The sequence below is a fragment of the Aethalodelphis obliquidens genome, unplaced genomic scaffold, assembly GCF_003676395.1.
Source record: "Aethalodelphis obliquidens isolate GAN/ISIS:26980383/991018 unplaced genomic scaffold, ASM367639v1 scaffold2, whole genome shotgun sequence".
Classification (NCBI taxonomy): domain Eukaryota; kingdom Metazoa; phylum Chordata; class Mammalia; order Artiodactyla; family Delphinidae; genus Aethalodelphis; species Aethalodelphis obliquidens.
Window position 1 is genome coordinate 44,230,560 of NW_020837946.1, and position 24,881 is coordinate 44,255,440.

Genomic DNA, 24,881 nt, shown 5'->3' on the forward strand with positions numbered 1-24,881 from the left:
GCTAGTTCTCCAGCCAGCCTATTAGGGATTTATGGTGTGAATCTGAGACGTTCTCAGCTTTCCCAGAGTTGGCTTGGAATGATCCCTCTGGTCTGCTACGTGCTAAGACTTGCCTGTCTGCTTTCAATATTTTATTGCTTTTTCCTGTTTTCTCTTCAATGCTTGTTTGCTGCTATTTAATCTCTACATAATTTTAGTAGGGTCTTGAGAGGGAGTAAAATTAGATGTGTACATTCAGTTGGCCAGTAACTCTTACCTTTATAGTATTTCTGGCTAGATTGAATATAAATTGGGGGAGAAAACCTCAAATAGAATTTTTCACAAAACATTATCAAAATATGAGGAAAGATGTTGCTGAATCTGTCTCTAAAATTAGGATGTGAGGAATGAATTGGAAGGAATCTTATATTTTCCACTCAAACTTTATTTCCTACCTCTTTTTTTTTTTAATGGAGCCGAGGATGGCTGGACTTTTGGAGAAAGTTGGAAAATAAAAATAAATATAATTGTGTGAAATATCATCTGGGTTTATTCTTTTATTTTAATTTAGAAATAAAACTACTTTTACACACACAAAAATAGTCCAGTATTATTTGTATTTCTGATTTTAACTCAGAATATGATGCGTGCTTTACTTTGTTTTATTTCAGAATAAGTACCAATTAAACTGAATAATGATCAGAACATTTATTTATAAAGAGATTATGTGTTCTGTACTCACCTACTAAAGTTTTCCAAACTGGGAGTTCAGGAATATTTAACTCTATTACATGCTTGAGAACTTCCGTGTGAAAGGTTAGCACTGCTAAATGAATTATATTATTTCCTTTAATATCTGTTTTTCTCCAGTTAGCTCCAACAGAAAGTAGGTACTGAATAGTGTCCAGTGCTCCCGAAGTGGCAGCAAGTAACAGAGGAGTACACTGATTCCTAAAAATCAAGGAATATGTCATAATAATTGAGCACACACATAGTGTCAAATTTACTTCTTGTAAAACTATCCAAATGGCTGTTGGAGGAAGTCTGATTTATACATCATCTTCTTTTCCTTACATAGTGTTGTTCTGTATATTCCACATGTCAGTAGATTTGCCCCCCTTGCCTTGGCTACCCCTACCTTCCCTCCCAACTTGATTATCATGCATTACAATTCATTTGGAAGTTGATAATGTAGAGAGTTCTTAGACTATCCTATCTCATTGGCTCCCTACAATTCTATGAGTGAAGGAAAAAGCAAGGCAAGTGTTATCAGCCCACTTTACAAATGATGAAACTGAGGCTCAGGTAGTGCTCCAGCCCATTTCTTTTTATAATTATTATTATTTTTTAACATCTTTATTGAAGTATAATTGCTTTACAATGGTGTGTTAGTTTCTGCTTTATAACATAGTGAATCAGCTATACATTTACATATATCCCCATATCTCCTCCCTCTTGCATCTCCCTCCCACCCTCCCTATTCCACCCCTCTAGGTGGTCACAAAGCACCAAGCTGATCTCCCTGTGCTATGCGGTTGCTAACCCATTCTTTACAATTCATGTCCACTTCTCAAATCCCAGCTTCCTCAGTGTGGCAGAAACTAAGAGTTTTTCTCAAAAACCCACTATCTGCTTTTTAGATGGTGAAGAGTTTTTGGTTGGGCACATGGTAGTCCAGCCAAATGCTACATTTCCTACCTCCTCGTATAGGTAGGTATGGCCACATGACTGAGTCTGGCCTGCGTGATGTTAGTAGAAGTTACCTGGCCAATTCCCTAAAGAGAAATGGAGTGTGCCATTACTTTTCCTCTCTCTTTCTTCTCATGGCTAGAATGCAGGCATAATAATGAAAGCAGAAGTTGCCATTTTGTACCAGGATATGGAAACCACATGTGAAGAAGCAACAAGAGGACGTCTGGGTCTCTCATATTGCTAAGCCATTATGCCAGCCCTCGACCACCAACCCAGACTTCATGAAAAAGAACTACGTTTATCTTTTTTAAAACTACAGATATTTGGGGCTAGCTTTGTCACGGCAACTTCAACTGTATCTTAACTAACAGGTCTACTGACTAGCAATGTGACCTTAAGCAACTTGGGTTACTTTCTTGTCGGTAAAATTATGAGAGTAACAAAAATCAGCTGACAGTTTTGGTGTAAGGGATGAATAAGGTGCTTATTAGCACAGTCTTCATACACAGTCCCCCTGCCTTTTTTCACCATATCACATTGCCTCAAACATTACTTTTATGTTTTATCCTTATACCCATGCCTTCTTCTCTTCATGAAGCCCCTTTCTCTTGCTGCCTGTCCTTGAACGCTCACCAATATCCAGCTGGCCCCAAGCTTCTCCTCTTTTTCCTGGGCCCGGGGGAAACTCATCCTTTATCAGTAAACATCTCTTCATTTTCTCCCTTTTCTATTCTAACAGGAGAGTTCTCCTCCTGTTCCTGTCTTTCACCTACTCAGTGGTAGGAATAAAGATAACTCCGACTTCTAACACCATCACTCTGATATTCCTCACTTGAAAAATACGTTAGCAAGTTATATTATGACCCTTTCCTGTTCCACACTGCCACAGCCCCCTGCCAGGTGGGTCCTCTTCCGCCAGCCTAGCTCATGTATTGGCTGCCTCGCCAACATGCCTCCTTCTATTCAGCACCCATGCTAACTACCATCTGTGTCCTGATCTCTCAGGTCCTTGTCATACCTTCATTTGTGCTCCACATTCATACGCACCAGCCTGGTCACACTCCTCATTGGCTCCACATAGATCTCAACCTTGGTAATTGTCTTCTCTACGAATCCTTTGCTTCCTCCTTAAGTTCACAGATAGCTTCTTACTTCTACCTCTGATTTTCAATTGTTTGACCTTTTACAATCCACCCAGTCTTTTAGCTCCCTTCTGCTCAAAGACACATTGTCAAAATATGACAGAACTAGGAACTGAACTCAGGTCTCCACATTCCATGGCTCTTTCCAGAATCCATTTGCCAGACAATCTATTAGCCAGAGACCCTGGTTTCCCGAAAACTTTGCCACACACATCTCTGCCCCAACCTAGGGAGGATTTATTTCTACACTGAATAATAATCGACAAGTTATTTGAAGACCCAAAAATATCTGAAACTATGCCTAAACCAAACTAATAACCTGGTATTTAGATTACTAGCCAAGAATGTACCCTCAGGAGAAGGTTTACCTCCACCCTAAAGGTTGCTAAGCTGTGAAACAGAACACCGTTTGGGATGTTTCCCTATTGCAAAGTTATTTTCTTTTTTTTTAATGTCTTTCTATTCTGGATACCACTAGATATTTCTCCGACTGTCCACTGTCTATCCACCTTGGTCTGGAGCCGTCAGGCTGCCTCCTGGTTGTATAAGGTCCAATTTAGGACAACTTTCTCCTCCCTTGTCTCATGCTTCTTCCAGGCCACTAAGTATCAGTAGTTAACCTGATAAACTAATCTGTAGAACCACACCTTTGGGAAAAGGTTAGGAAAAACTTCCTAGGGCTTACTCCTTATTCTTCCAGAAAATATGCATAGGTTAATAGAAGTTCCCATTTTTATAAATTCTAAAGATAAGTGGTAGGAGAAGACGGTGACTAGAAAGGACAGCAGAGTAAGCCCAACATAGCCTTTCAAATCAATCATAACAACCAGTCCTTTTAGTGTCAGTGTTTGGGGCAAGCCATGAAAGCAGAAATTTATATTTTTACAAATGCTTAATAACTTACTCAGCTGTTGCCTCAGCTTCTAGTAAACTAGGATCCTTCCTACAGAGAACAATTATGATGCAGATATTGTCATAGAAAGCAGCAAAGTGAATTGGCATCCAGCCTCTTTTTTCAGAAAGTGTGTAATCAGCTTTGAAATAAAGTAGACAGGTGGTTGTTTCCAATGAGCAAGCCTGTGCTGCCAGGTGTAGAGGTGTTGGACCTAGAACGGATGGACAATTACTTCAATGGTCAAAGAGCTAACATTTCTGAAAACATGCCTTTTTAATGTCCGACCACAGAGCTTAGTATTGTGATATAAAAGCTCCAAGAAGATCACTAAAAGGATTTACTTAGGCAACTCCATACTTCTTTATTTAACTCAGGATGTCTGACCATTAAAAATAAATACTTCTTTATAAGTTAAGAAGAATAAATAACACTGAAAATATTAAATATTTGAAAAATTAAGTCAATGTATAAAAGTCATAAAATAAGCTATTTCTTGTTTAAGTTATTTTCCATTTTATTCAAATGTTTTGTAGTAGGAGAAAAGGTTCTTTAAAATTGAAAAAAATATGCTCATGAAAGGCTTCTATGTCACTAAATCCAGTGGGTGTTTTTCAAGTCTCATCTTACTTCTCAAGTTGAACACTTCTTCCATTTTAAAAAGGTTTCTTCCCTTGGCTTTTGTGATATGAGACACTCTTATTTTTCTCCAACATCTCTGGATACTTATTTGCAGTCTCCTTTGGGACCTTTTCATTGTCCTGATATCTAAATGAGCCTTAAGACTTTTATCTTCTCAATGGTTTCATTTACAATCTATAAGTTGATGGCCCCCAGTATTATGTCTCTAGGTCTGATTTCTTCCCCAAGCTCCAGATCTACCATCTCACTAGGCATCTCCACACACCACTTCAAACTTATCATATTCAAAATTGAACTCCTATCTTTTCCTCCAAACCTGATCCTCTTTCATCACTCCCTAATTCAGTGATGGATATCATCATCCAGCCAGTTCTACAAACCAGAAACCCGAAAGACTCCTCTCATTTCATCTTCATAACCAGTCCCCATCACCAAGTCTAAATATCTCTAGAACGTAATCTTTACTGCCATCACCACCCTACTTAAGGCCATAATCATCTCCAAACTGATATCCCCACCTTGTTCTTGCCCTTCCCAATCCACTTTTTCAAAATGTAAATCTGATCTTTTTACCTCCTTGTTTAAAACTCTTTAGTGACTTCTTGAGGCCACCTGATCATTAGTACAGGAAAAGGTTGCATTGGTTCCAACTTAACCTGAACCATCCCCCCTCCAAAAAGGAAAAGGAAGGACAGAAGGAAGGAAGGAAGGAAGGAAGGAAGAAAAAGAAAGAAAGAAAGGAAGGAAGGAAGGAAGGAAGGAAGGAAGGAAGGAAGGAAGGAAGAAAAAGAAAGAAAGAAAGAAGAAAGGCAACATGCACACCTTGTTCTCTTTATTTGGGCCTTCTTGTAGCTCCTCAAATGTAGGGTGACCGACTGTCCAGGAAAGTACTGGTCTATGCCCGTTGCCCCAGCATAATTAGTAATACTGCCCTTCCATTTTCAAACTCCCTGATTTGGATGATGAATTATCCGGTCACCCTGGGCTATTTCTGCTGTCTGAAAGCTTCCTTCTCCCAAACAACACTTCTCTGATTGGGGTCTACCTAAGTCTTATTTATTCATCAGCCAAAATGGTATTTCCTCAGTGAAGCACTGTTTTTCTCCCAACTCAGAAAATTCCAATGGCCTCCTGCCTGCCTTAGTAGTCTAAGCTCTATATCATAGCCTTTGATAATCTATAACATCTGACCCAAATCTATTTATTTAAAATTACTGCTTAGTCTTCCAGTTTCTGGTCTGGCATGTAAAGAGCTTAAAAGTCCCCAATCCATCCTAAAAGCAAGTAAAAACTTGAACAAACTGAAAAATGAACAACTCTTCTCAGATCCATTAGAGAAGTGAGGTCACAGGACAAAAATGCTGCTCCCAAAACTAGAGAGATAGACAGGCAGATACAGAGAATCACAACTTACTGGAGCAGAAAGCCAAGAGCAGAAACCTCTATAGGAACCAGTGGCAGGGTCAGAAAACCTGATGTGTAATTGACAAATTGCTGGTGGCTCAGTGTGGACAAGTCTGATAGTCAGAAACTCCAGGGGGCCCAGTCATAAGAGGCCCCCATGCTCTAGAGAGTTTTACCTCCAGGAGCTTGACCAGGTCCTCACAGTTAATATTGAAGAAATACCCCCTTGTGCTTCCAGCAGGGGAAGGGGGAAAGGAACCATTTGGAAATACACCAAAGCATTCTAATTTTCTTAACAAGGCCAGTCGGTCCTCAGGAGCCTCACCTGCTGAGGTTTTATCGGAGCCTAACCTGCCTGGGGGAAGGGAAGTACCCAATTACAGTCCCCTTCAGCCATCCTGATCCACCTAAGGGGCAGGCAGGGACTGAGAAGCAAGTTGAAGTTCATGGTTCAGGAGCACAAGTTCCCCAAAAGACTGAGACCTAATTATAGGACTACAGAACATTTTGGTTCATTTCAATCAATGAAACGCAATTAGCTCAGCAGGAGAAACATATCAAAATGAACTGAAGTTTGTTCGGTTTGGTTTGGTTGGTTGTTTGTTTTAAACAATGCTAACCTCCCCACTGACCCTCTCCTTCTCTTCTCTACCTTCCTTCAAAAAATATTTCAGCACAACCCAGGGGCAGGAATACTATTCTTACACCCGCCCCCCTTACTCCTTTAAAGTGTGTTTAATAGAAATGCAGAATCTCGGCTCTCAGCCAGCCCTCTGAATCAGTCTGCATTTAACAAGATACCTGTGTGATTCCTACATACTTGAAAGTTTATCCAATAACAGTGGGACGAAATGTCTCCCCTTGACATTTGCAATGTCTGATGATATTTTGGTTGTCACAGCTGAGGTAGGGGTTGCTACTGGCATTTAGTGGGTAGAGGCCACGGCTGCTACTAAACATTTTACAGTGCATAGGATAGCCCCTACAGCAAAGACTTATCAAGCCCGAACGTCAGTAGTGTTGAGGCTGAGAAACACTGTCCTAGTCATGCTCGAATCAGGGAAGTTCTGGAGGGGTTTATGTAGTCTGAAGAAATTATTCTCGGGTAGAGAAAGAACCTTGGTCTAAAGAACAGATGCTCTAATGGGACCTGAAAGCCATTTTTCTCTTTTCCCTGAACTTCTATAGTACATCACTGTATATTAATAATGCCAGTGATTATGAAATGCTACCCTGCATTCATCCATCATGCGTTCACACAGCAACTATTCCCAACTACCTATTAACACCAGGCTTTTTCCTGGGCACTAGGATACTATGGCAGAGTAAACCAAATCCTTGCCCTTATGGACCTTATATTCAATGGAGGAAGCCACAATAAACAAATAAATAATATTATACAAGGTAGCCATAAGTAATATTTAGAAAAGAAAAAGGGGAAAAAATAGAGCAATGATGCAGGAGGTGTACTATTGTTACTCAATTGCAAATTCCTACAGGGTAGGTGGGCCTGTAGATAAGCTTTCTTTTCCCCCTCCAGGCCCACTCACCTCCCTCTAAGACGCTCCCTGCTCTCTGCCTCTGCAGATTTTGCAACCCCTGTCCTTTGGCTTCTTGTCAGTAACTGCCAATGCGGAGCCCTGGCAGGAGACTGGAGAAGGAGGATGATGAGGTCAGGATACTTATCCTCTCTGGTCATCTCACGTTAGCTGTTCTTCCACCAATGGAAGGTGGCTGGTTTGCATAACTATTGCCCTCCCCTTACAAAATTCAGGTCTTTGTAAATGGTTTCTTGAAAAATAAACCCTCCTTGAATTAGCCTATATAGAGTATGAAGGTATAGCCTTTTAGATATAGATATAGAAGGTATATCCTTTAAATTTTTTTCTGTTTTCATCATACACAATACTTAGGTCAAGTCTCTCACCTCAGCAAGAATGACTCATTCCTCAGACCTCACAGATTGTTAATGTCACTAGATGGCAGCATATCTAAATAATATTAACTGCTCTTTTTTTAGGCATAAAACCCACATTGGGGCCTGATTTTACAAAAATAAGTAGAGATAATTTGCAAATTCCAAGGTTAAAAAAAAGAGAACCATCCCCCAAAACTTAAGAAAAAGATGAATAAATAATCATGGGTAGAAAAAATGTATACTTCAAAATGTATATAAAAATCATTTTGTGTTATTCTCATGTGACAGCATTTTGAAGATTATATACTACAAGGAAAGTTTTAATATATAAACTTTTAAAAATGCACCAAGTATTTTACTTATGTCTTACCATTTCTTTCGTTTTTCATGTCTAGTTTTGATGACTCTGTTTTAAAAGGGAATATACATAGAAGTATGATTATTAATATGCAAAAGGTTTCCTATATTAGTCAACATTGACTCATATGAAGGAGAACAAAATGACTATTTTGAGATGCAGGTGACAGGATTACATCCAGCAGGACTGAGTGTAATTTTGGGCCAAGTCATCTGGGTGCGGGCATGCGTCTGTCATTGCATCAGAGCAGACCCAGAAACGCTGCCTCACTCGTGGCTGGCCAAAACTCACAGGGGGCAGTTTTGTGTTGGTTAAGTAATAACACATAGACATTTTCCATACTTCAAACTCTACTCAGTTCTTAGCAAATGGAAATCTATGTAGTCACAGGATGAATGAGAAACTTTAATTACCAATGGTTTTTTTACACCAAAAACACTTAAAATAAAACACATCTTTAAATAACAGGCCTCCCATTGCATTTTGACTGAATTTTGTTCTATTTTACCTAAGTTCATTGTGTATTGAATATTTTAATTAAGTAACAGAAGCATCTTAATACCAAGACATTTTAATTATACTGATAGAGTATGAAATTTATCAGTAGTCAACAGGATTAAAGTAGCACATTTTGTGTTGGTGTGAAACTTAAACACAGCCTCTTAAGGCAGCAAGTTAAAATGTAAAATTGCCATTTCTTATTGCCAACGTTATTGCATCAGCTATTCCCAACATTTTATTTCCCTCTTCAGTTGTGGAGGGCTGCCACTTTATTTTCAATTTTATTATTTTTATACTGGTTAAATTTATCCCAATGAACATATAAATATGTATGTATATCTACAATAATAATCAAGAAAATTTGCTTTTTAAAGTTTAAACCAGGTTAGCCTTAAAGGGTCATTAATCCTAAAATTATGATTATAGAGAAATTTTTTGTTATTAAATATAAGTTTATGTAGTATGAAGAAACTATTACCTGGTTAAGAGCCTAGGATAAGAAATGGATGTTCTGCTGGGATGTCTATTTATCTCCCTTTTCTCAGAATTTCTACAGTACATCACTGTATATTAATTATGTCAGTGATTATCAAAGGTTACCCTGAATTCATCCATCATGCCATTCATTCAACAAATATTTCTCAAGCACCTACCAATGCCAGGTTTTCTTCTGGGCACTAGGATACCATGGCAAACAAACTAAACCTAATCCTTGCCCTTCATGGAGCTTATATTCAAACGAGGGAAACACAATAAACAAATAATATTTACTACATAAGGGAGCAACAAGTGATACTTGGAGAACTAAAAGGAGCCTCTCTGAGATAAGTGAAACAAAAACCTCAGCTCTGCTCTAGGTTCCAATACTAAATTTTAACCTTGTGCTAAAATCAACATGCATTCCTAATGCCGAATAGGGGTAAGTAAAAGAAAAACATTTTAAGATTTAAAAACTTTATGGTACCTTGGCTAAGTATAATAAAGCGTCTCTGGTTAACATTGAAGTTGGCATTGCACAGTTGACATATGATTGGAACTCTGTTGTGTAGAGCAGCTTGATGGAAAATAGCATAACCTGCCTCATCTGAAACATTGATCGTCGAACTTGAAGTTTTACGGCTAAATGTATGGAAAACAGCAGATAATCCTCTTTCAGCAGCAGACTTCATACCAAATGGGATACTCTAAAATTATTAGGAAGGCCAGAATTAGTTTTTTCAAAATACACCTGAAGTTTAGTTAAAGGAAGAAAAGTACAATGAACTATATTATTATAATCACATGATTGGTGTGCAGTTACAGTAGAATTTTCACAAGATCTGTGGGCAAGGAAGTTGTTAGAGCTATAAAGAAACATTGAGAACTTTAAAAAATATTTTGGGGAAGTTTTTTTTTTTTCCTGTCCTTTTTTTAAGGGAGAAGTTGTAAATCTTTCTTCTCTGGAGACAATTAAAACAAGGAAACAAATATCTTTCTGAAATATTTAAAAAGCAAATGGACATCGAATTCCTTCTCTGATTTAAGAACAATCTAACTTAGAAGTCTAGAGACTTGAAATATATAGCTATAGGAATACAGTTTGTCTTCTTTGCTCTATGTCTCAAAGTGGAGAGGTGAAAATGTTACACTCTTCTTTTAGATGTTCTGACTACTCAATTTTTTTAACATCTTTATTGGCATATAATTGCTTTGCAATAATATTTTTAAATTAAACTAATAGTTTATCAAAGCTTAAAATTTGTGGACATTAAAACAAATAAATGGTAAGTAAATGCCAATGTATCCTTTGAAACTGGTGAGCTCACCACTTAATTTATCAGTTCCAAAAGCTGTCAGTCAAGGCATATTGAAGCAGATACAGAGGTTTGATTCAGGATGCCAGGTTTGCTCCTTAGATTTAGTCCCCACGACCGAAGCCTGCCTTTGCAATTTACTAGCTGTGTGATTTGGGAAAGATCCTTAACTCGCTGCATGTCAAATTTCTCATTTGTAAAATAGGATTGATAACAATAGTACCAGTGCCTTGAAAGAATTTGTTCAAAGAATTTATAGTATTTGTATGCCTGGCATACAAAATAAGCACTCAATAGATATTCAGCTGTTATTAATATTAATCACAATTCCATTCATAAACAGGTTGTTTTGTAACCTGGCCAGAAGTTTGTAATCCAGAATTGTAGAGCTTTTCAGCTGCTAAAATGTGGAATCTTAACTGCACATTGAAGACTTTATTTAACTTATTATTTATCCCTATGATAAAAATTTGAGACATATACTTATTTATAATTTCTTACACTAAATTATGTGGTAATCATTGAAATACCTTGCATTTCATAGCTTTTGTGAAACCAAATTTTTTCTTAAATTGTTCATGTAATTGAGCATCTGTCAGCGGAAGTCTTTTCAGTCTCAGATTGTTCACTATTTCATTTATGGCTCCCCACCACTGTGTCTTATATAGTTGCTGATAGAAAGTTTCAAGTTCAAAACTGATCACATAGTAGCTATTAAAAAAAATAAAGAAAACAATTTAAGTCTTTCTGACTTGGAAGTTATTTGTTACATTTTTTCTATGCCGGCAAAACTTTTTCTATAACAATTACGATTTTCTATAACAAATACAAAATATAGTTTAAAATGTACTTGATTGTATTTTAATGACATGGTTATCAACTGTTATTAATCAGGTCTTTTATAAAATGTACTTGATTGTATTTTAATGACATGGTTATCAACTGTTATTAATCAGGTCTTTTATAACAAGTATCTTCTCCATACTGACCTTTTTAATTGACTCTGTCTTTCCTATACCACTGACTAGGGGCACTGCCTAAAAGTCACCGAAAGTCCTAACTCTGGTTGAAAGATTCCTAGGTTTACCTTCTAACCATCTGCTTAATCTCCTCTTACAAATTTACTTTTTAATTCCTTTAATCTAGTTATGTCTACATTTGCTTTCTCAAGAGTGGACCGTGAGTCTGATATGGAATGATGTTTTGGGTAATGGCTGCTTGACTTTTACTCACTGCACAGTGGGCTAGAGAAACCCCAACCCACCAGGTCCTTGAATCATAGGTAGGCAATAGGTCCAGTCCCCTCTCACTCTGGAATGAAAAAATGACATCTTGAGTGGCTCTGTTCCCTGGGGTTGCTTATCATCACAGGTAAAAGAAAATGGTGGCCTTCCTCCACTTCTGCCACGAATTACCTTTCCCCATTGGCAGATTTCAGTGGTGAGTGTCTCAGCTGCTGTCCCCACCTCTGCCAGTGGGAAGCCTCTTAATGTTACCTGGGTTTCTCCTCTAAAGGCAACTACTGATTGCTGTAAAAACAGTATTCTTGACAGTGGTGATCCCCTCCCATGGCTCTTCACTTTGCTGCTCAGGGACTATTAGTTCTTCTAAGGATGCTGAGAAGTTTTTTCCATTATGCTAATTTCCAGGAAAGTGAGTCGGTGACTCTCTATGCTAAGGAAACTCCTTGCCCATAGGCTAAGGCGGAATCACGGGGCCCCATGGATCAGTTAAAGGAAGATCTTAGGAAAACACTCTATTATGAACTGATCAGGGGCTAATACCTTCTCTTTTTTGACCTTTACTTCAATCCCAGTTTTCTGAATATAATAGACCTCTGCATAGATGGAGACATATTTGAGGACCTGTTAGCATTTATTTGAGGCTGTCATTCTTCATATCCACCATCTTCTTCCCCCAAAGGAAACCAGACTACGAGAATATAAACTAAAGGCTTCTTTACCCACACCTCTCAGTTATAGTGCCAAGCCAGGTGGTGGACTTGTCACTTTGTCCACCTTCATCAATGGGAACTTGCCTAACTTACTAGACTCCAGCCTCCGAAATTGAGGAGCAGGTATTCTGAATCCCACCCAGATTTGAAGGCTTTCAGATCATAGTGGTGATAGGCTAATAGGCCTTAAGGAGCTATATGGATCAGACCTGGATACTTGATTTGCACTGGATGACTAAACTAAATTTCTGGAAGACAACGGCTCACCTTTCCTTGGTATTATACACACTGATAAGAGTGGACACCATATACAGATACCCCAAGTCCCGTAAGACTGTGTCCATAGATCTAGGCATGAGGGATTACACTATGGATGTCCTTTGGTCTTTGGTTGGCCCAGCTCTACATCATCTTGCTCCAAGAGAATCCCAGTGTCAGAAACCTCTGTCTTTACATGTACTTCTCTAGGGAGCTGGCTCTGGCTGTGGGAAATTGCTATGGAATCAGAAGCTGCTGACTACATTTGGAGCCCTGGTACTCAGCGACGTACTCCCAGATAACTGCCCAAGCGATGAAAGAAACTTATGAATTTAACAAATACCAAGGGAGGGTAGGCTGATTTCTTTTAGAAAGTTGGTCTAATCATCCAATACCAATCAAACATCCAAAACCAGCAGGGAGCTGTCCTACCCTAGAAACTGGAGAAGCAACCGGTGGTGAAGATCACCGTACCCTGAAAAAGTCTCTGACCTCAGAATTTTGTGACCCCTCCCACCCCTGCGAAGTTGGATACACAACCTGTGCATTAGGCCAACACTGGCCCACACAGAGATGAGTACTGGAAGCACAGAAAGCCCAGATGGCCGGCACTGTGAGTGAGCCCTCATCCAAGTGCTGCATAGTGACACACCACTGTTCTTACTCAAAACTATAAGTGTAGGCATCAGCAGGGGCTCTAGCGGAGCCTCACTTTTAAACAACTCCCTCCATAGTCTTCTGCCTGGGCATCTGCACTCAGCTTAGGGACTGCAGTAGGACCCTCTAACATCACACTTCCCTGACACGCCACTGTCACGTCAAGTTGTTTTCTGACCTGCCTCCTAACATCCACAACAGCATCATGATGCTGGTATGCTCTCCCCCAAGTAGGACATTTTAGTATCAGTATCAACTCATCTATTTGCTCCAATCATTGTCATCTTCATAATTCATGAGTTCTTCTACTTTCATGGACTGCCAAATCCTGGGTATCTGACTGTGGCTCCTATTCTTTGATGTTGGTATGGTGGAAGAATACAACCTGAGCCAAAAATGAATCTAGGACTTAGATGTTTCCAAGCAGGGCAGGAAGGCCAGTGGGAATGATCCTATTTTCATTAGGGACCGGGAGTCTCCTAGGAAGTAAATCATTCTGAGGAAAGAGAACATCACGATACATGAGCTCAGCCAAATAACAGTGCCCCTAAAAGCAAAGAAGAGGGGAGATTTTGAGATGGTATGTTTTCCATCATTCAGATTATTCTCTGGTCCAGGACCAACACAGAAAGAAGATCCCTACATAGAAAGAAACAACTGTAAGCAAAATGACTGAAAGAGCTGTTTTTGCACCAAATTGTTAGGGGCTCAAGACAGCACTTGTTTGAAACCAATAAAATTGGGAAAGAAATTATCTTTATGTCATTGAATTGGCTTCAACACCTCTCACATTTGATGTGTGCTATCTACCAGACATCAGGAGGAGTCAGCCCAGGGGTAATGCCAGCTCTGTAACCAGGAGCAGCAGTGTCAGAGACAACAATGACATCAGTATCGAGTTGCCTTCTTGGGGCTGTTGGGCTCTGGAGTTCCAGCAGTGGATCATTACAGGGAGCCCAGGCAGTAAAGGAGGAGACCGAAAAAATGTCATAGTAGCTGAGAGTGCTGACCCATGGAAATACAAGATTTCTAGAAATAATTCTGTGGGGGTAGATTTTATAGGGAACTGAAGGTTCACTGGTAATTGGCTCAGGAGCCAGGGAAATACTACTCCTCCTCTTGTGGTTTTCACTTTTACTCCATGCTGGCTGGGTCTGGGAAACAAGCTTATGCTAGTTTTGAAAGTCTGAAAATTCAAATCCGTCTACAATTTGCCAACACTGATAACCAAATGCTGTGCATTCGTCAGAAACTAGAGAAACAATTCCACTATGAGATCCCACTGCAGCGATATGACTGGATCCCTTAGGGTGCAATGGCAGGGTGCTTACACCAACCATACTCCTTCACCCACAACAACCTCTCATCAAGCACAGCCTTCATTCCAGCTCTTTCCCTGCATTTCCAGGATCATTCATGTCCCACTAGACACTAGAACCTGGGAGAATAAACCTTTGTTTAGAAGAGCCTCCAGCTTGACAAGAATCGTACATGGAGTATGTCTACAGGTGCTAGGTCCCTCAGAGGTTCCTCCTCCAGGGAGATGCACACCAACAGTCCATTCCAGAGGAGTGAGATCTACTTCTTAGTTCCCTTCAAAACCATGGAGGCTGTTAGCCACATGGTCTTTGACTTTAGCTCTAGTACCTTGTGTGCATCCAGGCAGTATTCCGTGGAAAGATCCACCCTTCATCTTTTATCTGCTTCTCCCTCTGCCTTATTCCTCTTATTTTCCTCACTGCCATGAATCTTGAAAGAAATTTATAATCTTTGTCTTTACTTCTTCACATCCCATGAACTCTCCCCGACTTTATCCTTCAACTTATTACACACAGCCTTCTATAACCACATCTTCTCTTATCAAGTCATTGTCAAATTTAGAGCGCTTTCTTCAGTCTTAAATCAACTTGGCCTTTTTCTCTCTTGAGTTCGATGCTTTTAACTATTACCATATTTTAAAACTTCTCCCCATTTGGTTTCCATGCTGTCATACTTTCTCGTTTCTCCTCTACCTCTACCATTCCTTCTCAGTCTCTTTTGCTCTCTCCTCTGCTACTCCCCACCCGCCTTAAAGGTTTCTATTCTCCAGAGTTCCTGACATGGCCCTAGCCTCTCAACTACTTCCATGACTTTAAGAAAAACAAAACAAACTCCAATATGCTTTAAAATCTTGTCTCTACCTCCAACTCAAATGTTTCCTCTGCATTCTATTTCCCTTATTTACAAATTTCAGTTTCCAAGCTGTGAAAATCCAAGAACATACATAAAAGAGCCTAAAAATACTGAGAGAAACATGGTGCTCTAAGAGATGATAGGCTTAACAAGACCCAGCAGAGGAAGAGGATTTAAAATCATATTCCTTATGGAAACGAAGGGGTGTATGCTGAGTCCATTGCTTTTCAGTGGGCCCATAGGATTTGAGCCCCACCTCCATCCCCATTTAACCACTGTGTTCATTTTAAGAACAAATTACAATGTCTAAGGATTATTACACAGAACGTATCAAGGCGTATGAAGTAATAAATATAACATTTAATACTTTGTAGAGTCCGTAGTCATTCACGGGGGTTATTATTGTTCTAGGATCTCCATCCTGAGGTTTTAAGTTAGCCTTTGCATTTTGACACTTTCCGGTTTTCTGCTTTCAACAAGTTGTGTTACTGTGAATAATTACTACAAGTTCCTTACCTTTTTCCATTTAATTTCATGATTGGTATTGAGTAATATTCTTTGTATCCTGAATCTTCTGCAAACGTATTAGCAGCACAATCCCGTATTTTTTCTAAATTGTTCTAAAATACAAGTTATGTTACTAAAAGAAAAATCTTTAAACAAATCTAAACAATTGTTAACTTATTTTAGATGAAATTTTATACCTGTAAAGGACAAATTTTTAATAAAAAATCCCAAGTGACCCTGGTAATAACTGAATATATCCAATCCCTAATTTGGATTAGAGAGGAAAATTTTTTAAAAAGAATATAATATAGAGAAGGTAGAAAAACAATGACAATTGAAATGTATTATGTTTTCCAGATAAATTTTGTTCTCAAACTCTTGAGGATCTCTGTTCTAATACTAATCTTTGAGAAAAATGGAAGAATATGTAGTTAATGTTCAGGGATTTCTACTGTATTCTTCAGTTAACTATTCTAGGGCAAATGTGGCCCATTAGAAGTCTGTAAATTCTGCAAGGATAGTTGTGCCTACCTTATTTATCATTTTATCTCTGACATCTAACACAAGACCTTAGATATACTTGCACTTAATTCATATACGTTATGTAATGTTTGAAGAAATTAGTGAGTTGTGAAGATAATCATTTGGAGAGCTGCCTAGTGCCTGTACCAACAGAGAATCTTTCTGGTTGGAGAATAGGATAAAAGAGTTGTGAAATGACAAACCATTTCAGGAACAATAATAATTTAAACCTTAAAATCTTCCAAAGCATTCTCAATTGAAGGAGTGCTGATATCAAATTCAATTCCTCCATGAACATGAAAATATTGATCCTCTTTGTAGTGAAAATTCTGGCATTTAAAATCTCGTCCATAAATGAATGGAGGCAATTCTCGCTCTGTCTTGACCTTGTCGTCTCCAAAAATGAAAACAAATTTTTGTTTAAAAATTGAATAACAGCATATAGGCAATCATATTTTTGAGGTCTAAATTCTCTTTCTCATAAAGTGAAAAAATTCTATGTGAAATGGAAATCTTGGCAATTACAGTCTATTTATTCATGCTCTTAATGTATATTTTAAATATTAAAATATATTTATATCATACATTTTGGTCTTTTTTTGTAGTTTCATTGTACAGACGTTTCAAAAGAATAATCAAAACATTATTTTACTTACTGATTACTATATATGAGCTCAAGACTAATATTTTACCCCCAATTATCAGAAAAGATTTGAAACTGTGCTGTGGAGAATCTTTAGTTAAATAAACAAAAGTTACCTGAGCTAGTTAAGGAAAAGAGAGATACTATAAAGAAAATGGTGGGTATCTCTCACGTGACAAAAATAATCAGCCCATTTTTCTGGAAAGTAATGAAGCTACACATATAAAATTTACTTTGAAAAATAATTTTCTAAAATCCTGGCAAGGATTAGGTTTATTCAATATTTTGACTTGCTAGCAGAATATAGTTTCATCAATATAAGGTATATAATGTATTTTGAGAAATGCAAAATGTCTAGAAAAGTACAAAGAAAAATATAACACCTTCATCTCACCACCTGGAAATTAATTATTAATATTTAGTCGTATTTGTTTCCAATAATTTAAATAATAAGACATTACAGATATTGCTAACATCCTCTTTAAGCATATTAGTTCCATACACATGACATTCTTCCCACCCCCATCCTGGACAAGCTGTCATGAGTCCATTTTTAAATAGTTTACAGATATGGATTATAATCTTCACTATCATAATTCTCATGATACAAATTTTCATTAAGTGACTTGCAAAATTTCTACTGAAAATTTGCCATCTGAATAGAAAGCCCACTATAATAAGCCTACAAGTTTGAGCACCAGTGAAAATACACAAATTGTGTGCTAATCTGGGTGGGAAGAATAGTCTGCTCTGCATTCCTGTCAAATTCCATGTAAACATGGTCCTATTTTAGCTCTCTATTCTCTAACATTTGTCTATTTCTTTGTTTTAATACCAATATATTACTAAAGTTTTTAATATGTTTTCATCTTTTTTTCAGAAATGTAAGAGCATTCATGATCTTTTACTGCTCCATATTAATCTCAGAATCAATTTCTAAACTTTCATGAAAAACACAATAGGGATGTTGAGTAGAAGTGCACTGAACTTATAATTTGAATGAGATATAATATAGTGTTGTCCCATCGTGAACATAGCATATTTCCCTATTTTCTCAGAACTCATTTTAAGTCTTTCAACAGTCCTTATAATTGATATAAATATACACCATGTACTGTGTGAATATACCAAGTATTTTTAATTACTTTGGAGACATTACATTTTGCTTTTTATTTTTAACAGGCTACAGCTTGGTTACATGCTGGGACCCACATACTAGAAACAAAATTGAATTTACATATAAGTTCAATATATAGCTATATTTTATATATAATTTTTGGTGATACTCTTACCTGAAAAAGGCTGAAGCAGACTACTTAAATATGGAACTTTCATCTTCTTTTTTAAACTCAGTAGAAATGGAATCAGAAAACATATTAATTTTAGGTATGCTATCCCTTTCCTGGTTTCTTTTTTCTTCTCAAAGTGTTTTTGAATTATCTTTTTTTGAAGATATAACCTTTGCTGTAATCTCTGGTAGGTACAAATGTCAAGATAATCCTGATTATATCTTACAGCATTAGTAAGCCAATAGGCTGTTTCAAATATAAAAACATTTTCACACTGTTGAACTTGTGTGGTACTGAATGTCAACTTTAGTAGAATATTTTCAGCATATTTCATAAACACAGCTTTTTCTTCAGGGCTATTGGGATTATATGTTGGATCTTCATTCATGTCTTCATCATAGATGCCATCAAAATCTGGATCCTTTGTAATATCTATCAAACCTTCACAGTAAAAAAGAAAGATTTTAGATTGTGAAAATTTCTTACTTGGTCTCTGGATAAACAGAGTAGACTGAAGACAGGGTTTCATCTTGAAATTCTACCGAAATGACAGCAAAGGGATAATGAAATGCCAGTAAAATTGTCAAAGAATAAAAGCAGATAGATACGTGGTAACTAAGCAGAGTAAAGAAAGATGGAAGCTTGCGGAATTAAAAAGAATTGATTTTCATTCTCTTTGGAGAAATACAACACCATGGAAACATAATAACGTAAGTCCCATCTTTAATCAAAGAAAATATGGAAGAACAACAAGAAACGTGATATTCCTTTAAGCAGAGAATCAGCTTCTTACTTGGGCATAAAGTATATTTGCTTTTTCAGGTCCTATATTACATATTTCTTCCTTTTGATGATAACAGAAGCTAAACATATACAATAAATAACTTTCCTACCAACTAATCATGATGAAACAAGAATTGAAACTTGATTTTACTCTATATTATGAATGACAATTTTTATATTACATTTTCTTCCCATTTATGATGAAATTAAATTGTTTCTTGTTGTCAAATTGTCTTTTTTAAGATATTTACAACCTTAATCAAAGCTTGAGAAAAACGGCTTAGAACCGTAAAATAAGACTTCATAGAAAATGTGGAGTTTGTAACATATGTGCCTTAAAGTGTAAATAATTCATCAACGTGCCTCCCCCCTTCTTTTTCCTTTTTTTCTTCCTCAAATCTACATATTAAAAAAGCCAGAATACTCTTGGATTTTTAAGATGGCCACTATGATTCATCTCCCTTTTGCAAAAGAGTTAGTAAGATAAATTATTGAGATTAAAAAGAAATTAAGCGTTTCTGACAGTTAAAATAGATCTAAACACAAGCTAGAGCACTGTTGATTCCTCTAAAACTTTGTGGCTTGAGTGGATGGGAGCCAAAATGCAGCAAGTCAATTCTCACTCCAGAAGGGCAGAAAGGCTGAAAAACTAGAAGGGAATGGGGAGCTCCACAGACCATTCCCCTCCTCTGGCGCCAGACTCATTGCCCCCTCCAAGCAGGATATAGGAGGAAACAGACCAATCAAAGAGAAGAGACCTACAAATACGGCATTTGGGGAAAGTCTCCCCAGTGAAACAGCAAGGTTTCCTCCTAATCACTCTACAGCGTGGTGTATTAGTCAGCAAGCGGGCTCCTGCCTCACCCCTCAACCAGGATGGAACAAACAGCAAGGATCACCAGACTGGTGAGGAAGGCCTCTCAGGTGAAAGACCGACACTGGCAGGAGGAGGGAGGCGGAGGAGGGACGGAGGAAGGATGGAGAATGGGAGGATGGATTTTGAAGAGCAGTAAAGTGCCTAGAGAAAATAATCGATCAGCTCAGATGGGAGTACGAGGGTGAAAGTGTGGAGAGAGACATCTCTAAGGAGAAAATGGAACTGCTGCACCACCTGGTATTTCACTTCACTGAGAGGAGCTCGATATTTCTGCTCAAAAGTTTGGGGCTGAATTGACACGTACAATGGAAAACCAAGCGAATTTCTTGAAGAATGCACAATTGTTCATGTCACAAAAAATTAGAAGTTATTAATGAAAGGAAATGTGATCATAGCATGTTATGCAAATCAGCTGGGAAGATATGTACAAAGTCATTATGAAGTAAAAAAACGAGTGAGGACTTAACTAAAAATTGGATATAACTAAATTTGGAAGGCGGGAGGGGGGGCGGGGGGGAAGGGGAGAAATACAAGATTCCGTCGTTTTAACCTCTATGCTAATTTCTTTTAATATTCTCTCCTGCCCTGGTTTTGCTCCTAACTCCAGATTCTTTCTCCATGCCTAACACATATCTTTACTTGAATGTCCTAGAGGCACTTCCGAACAAAATCCACCTTTCCTCTCCCCCAAATCTGCTTTTCTTTCATTCCCTATCACAGTTAAAAGCACTATTTATCTATCAGTTCCTCAAACTAAAAACCCGAGAGTTGCCTTCAATTCCTTTTCTCTTACACTCTGTTAACCATCTGTTAATTTCTACATGTATTGAAATTTACTACATGCCAAGCACTGTAGATGTGATGAGAATTTAAAGACAAAAAAGGCATATTTTTGTGTGCTCTCAAGCTCTCAAGCACAGAAAATCTATTAAGGAAGACAGAGATGAAACCAATAATTTCAACACAAAATGGTACAATGTGTACAGAATAGAGGAGGCTGTGTCTGAATCAGGTCTTGAAAAATGAGTAGCAATAACCTGGGGAAGAATGCAGAAGAGTGGGGTGAGAGAGAAGGGCATTCCAGATAAAGGACAAGGAATGAGCAGAGGCATGAAAAAAGAACCATTTCAGTTTACCAGCTTTTGGTTTTAAATAAGGTCATCAGATCAAGGGACTTGCCCTAATGAGTATCCCTTCTCAGCAAACTGGATAATGTGACTAGATTTTTGGAGTGCTCTATTCTCCACTGCTGTTGCTACCATTTTTTAAAGGTGGTGTTTGCTGGTGGTTTTATACAGTGCAAAAGGTATTAAACAGGTGAAGCTTAACTTGGCCTCAGTGATTCCCAGCAGTCTTCCCTCCCAAAAAAATAGTTGGCCTCCCGCAGAGTTCCTCGGAAATTCACTGTAGCACAGTGTTTAAGGCAATCACATGGTCAGTTGCAAGGTTTGAACCCAGTCTTGAAGAGAGGAGGTGCTGTTTCCCCAAACGTGAAAGATGAAATAGCAAGTCTCGCCACTGTCTTGCCACCATACAGCGGCAACTACAAGGACTTAGCTGAGAGCACAGGGTTAGAGCCAAATTTCCATAAGTCATACTCTATATCAGACACCTTTTGTTCCCTACCTCACTTCCTCCCAGACAGTATTTTTCACTCTAGCTGTCATTGCATGGACCAGCTCCACACAGATGTAACCTGACTGCACCATGTGGCCCTTACTTTTGCCCTGGGGTTTCTCTGCCACTGCTGTGTTGGACTCCTGACAGAACCCATTCCACCATTCTGACGGATGAACAAATCTAGATGAGGGAGTTAACTCTCATGGAACCTTTGACTAATGAAGGAGAGAAGTCAGGGAAAACATGCTCTCCTCTTCCATCCCTCGGGCTGACAATCCTGAAGCGTAGTCTATGTGGCTCCCCAGAGAGTCCCAGCAAAACCGTCCCTAATTATTCATGTGATGAAAGCTCAACAGCATTATCCTTGGATTGATGACTCCTCCTTTTCTATCCACTTTTCCTGTCCCTCACTCCTGTTCCTTGGAGTCATTTCACATAAACTACTCTGACTTAAGCCCTCATTTCAGGCCCTAATTTGGGGGGTAACCTAGGCTAATACACTTTGCACTTGTATGCTGGTGTTTGACCCTGTATATCCTTAAGCATGCAGCATAAAAGCCCCACCTTCTAAGAGTCCAGGTCCCTTTCCCGGAATCTGATGCTTAGCCCTGCAGGATTTCATAGTGATGCTCCAGATGTGGTGCATGATGGGGAACCTGTACCTATTCCTGCTGCTGCCTCTGGGAGTTTCCCCCTGAAAACTCTGCTCCAGCACCCCTCGAGTGTGTGCTGCTTGGTCATTTACAATTGTTTGCACTATACCTTTGTTACAGTGCCTGAAGCATATTGATGCTGCTGGTTCTTCAGCAGACTCCTGAAGTGTGGTGGAGGGAGAAAAAAATCTCTATCCCCATATGATGCTCTTCTTTCATTGTCCGGCAGCCAATATTACAAAGCGCTTTAGTGTAACATACACAGCACTTTCCCCAAGGCACATGGTGGTAGAGTGACTGGCTCTGAAAGGTTTCCAGCCTCATTCATATTCAGCGGAAAAGGGGTTATAGACAGAGAGAGCAGCCAGAAGGCAGTTGCAGTATGTAAGGCTAGAGAAAAGAGTGTTCTGTATCAGGGTGTTGTAGTTGAGATAAAGCAAAGTGGATGATTTTGAGATATTTTAGTGGTAGAATCATAATAGTCAAGACGTGAATTCCCATCCAGAAAAGGAGAATTAAGTCGAAAAATCATAATAGTCAAGACATGTATTTCCATCCAGAAAAGGAGAATTAAGTTGAAATGTCTGGGACCGATATTTAGTTACGTATCAATACGGCCACATTGTTAAAATATTGAAATCTTCCATATTGTGTGGTAAATTAAATTGCTATAGCCCTGAGCTCTTTGAATGCCTCCCTTCCCTGGGATAGCCTAGAAAGCTCCATGATCCAGCAAAGGGTACATATGCCAAGCAGGAGGTCTCTGAGATCCTGTTCCAGCATTATTGCTGATGTCTGTTCTGATTGGTCAGTGCTCATGCTGTGCTGGTGGTTAATTATTTTGAAAGTCACCCCTGAAAATGTAAGCCATGGAAGACAGATAACTTTAGTCTCTGGGCGCTCCCCAACTCCACCTACAGCTTGATTCGAATGTTTCTATGTGTCTCTGATCTCTTCAACCAGGAGCACCACTGTGAGGCACCACTCCTAGAGGGTGGCCTCAGATATGACAGACAGCTAGATTCAATAGACCAGATGTTGGGCCACAAAGCTGCTTGATATAACTGATTTTTATCATCAACTAAGTAGGAGCCCTTTGTCCATAGATACAAAACAGGACACGGGCTCCCTCCTGCCCTGGCCATCTCTCTTCTTACTATTGATGCTCTCACTGGATGATTCAAAGGCTCTTGTGACTTTAACATATGAATGACTGAATCCTCAATGTGCACCTCTAACCTGGATTACTCTCCTGGAATTTGACTTGTATAAGAGTTTCCACCTAGATATCTGGATCTAAAAAGGGCTCATTGTTTCTTTACCAGTCAATCTGTCAGCTCTGGCTTTTGCTTTGTTTGACACATGCCAGATTGGAATGATGGTTCATTAGTTCCACCTCCTTTCTGATGAGAGTCTCAAAGTAATCTTTGTAAAAAGGGAAGAAAAGCAAACCCAATTTTTGTCAGGACTGTCAAAGCTCTAACGTTAAAACCCACCATCCAATCGTGCTGATCCTTAACCTCCATGGAGCTCAGATCTTCACAAAGCTCCTGGCATCATCTCAATCAAGAAGGGCAAACGGTGTAGCTTATAGACACATCTTGGCCAATGCAAGTAGGCAGAAACATTATCTGGCTTGTGCCATATTCCCTACTGTCTTCCAGTGAGTGGTGAATATAGATTACTAGACAACTTCCAGGATAAAAGAGTCATCAACTACTCTATCATCTTTGACATCAAAATGACACCTTAATTTAGATACATTTTATTTATGTGAGCTCAACTAGTCTTGGAGGTCCTAAACTACCAGAAATGATAGCACTTCTGGTTGAACGCTAACAAATGTTTTCAAGACTTTGACCATGCCATATTCTCTTCAACAATGTATCTGCATGTGCCAAAGTATCAGTACCCTTTAAGAGGAACTACCAGACCGGTCAAGGGAATGCAGAAATTAATGGAACTTACTAGACATTACTGGCAGCATTTTGCATTACTTCACCCTAATCACCCCAAGGACCTGAACAACAAGAAGAGATTTTTCAGTTCCAGCTACAGCTATAATCTTTTAGAAGCCAGTGATCCTCCAATCGTAGGTACTCTGCACCTATCCAGTGACATTTGTTGATTCCACCAACATCATAGACTAATTCTCACCCAGAGGGGTAGAATTTCTGCCTATACTCAATACTCTTGGAGTCTGCTCTCAACAGAAGTTGATTACCTTGCATAGAAATGAGAGCTATTAGCTATCTAAACTGTCTTTGAGACACAGAGGTACCATCTCCAAGAGATGGTACTGCTTGCTGGTACACACAAAAGCTACAGAGCCTGAAACACATCTGGAAACCCAACCCATAGCAGGTGAGTCAGGCTGCCTTAGTGTCATCAAGCAAATCTTACTCCCAAGCATTTGAACTTCACAGAAGTCTAGCAACAGATAACAGTAAATAGCAAATGAACACTTCTAACCAAGGTCCTAACCTAACAGGTCCTAACCAAGCTTCAGAAGGTGACATTGAAAAAAATTAATTATTAATTATTGAAAAGATACTTCGTAATTCAGAAAAACCTCTTTCAAGAAACATGGCTAAATACATAAAACTGAGTCACAGATAAATTACT

The 24,881-nt window shown here is 38.6% G+C and overlaps 1 protein-coding gene across 1 annotated transcript in view; it reads right to left on the bottom strand.

Moving 5' to 3' along the window:
* ANKAR (ankyrin and armadillo repeat containing) overlaps positions 1-24,881 on the bottom strand; it is an 88,324-nt gene that overhangs the window by 55,985 nt on the left and 7,458 nt on the right. Inside the window, exons 3-9 of the mRNA XM_027126056.1 lie at positions 18,327-18,764; positions 16,622-16,785; positions 15,879-15,982; positions 10,852-11,032; positions 9,493-9,712; positions 3,718-3,919; positions 722-930 (exon numbers count right to left, since the gene is read on the bottom strand). Coding sequence (XP_026981857.1) covers positions 722-930; positions 3,718-3,919; positions 9,493-9,712; positions 10,852-11,032; positions 15,879-15,982; positions 16,622-16,785; positions 18,327-18,764 — 1,518 coding nt within the window. The remainder of the gene's footprint in view (positions 1-721; positions 931-3,717; positions 3,920-9,492; positions 9,713-10,851; positions 11,033-15,878; positions 15,983-16,621; positions 16,786-18,326; positions 18,765-24,881) is intronic.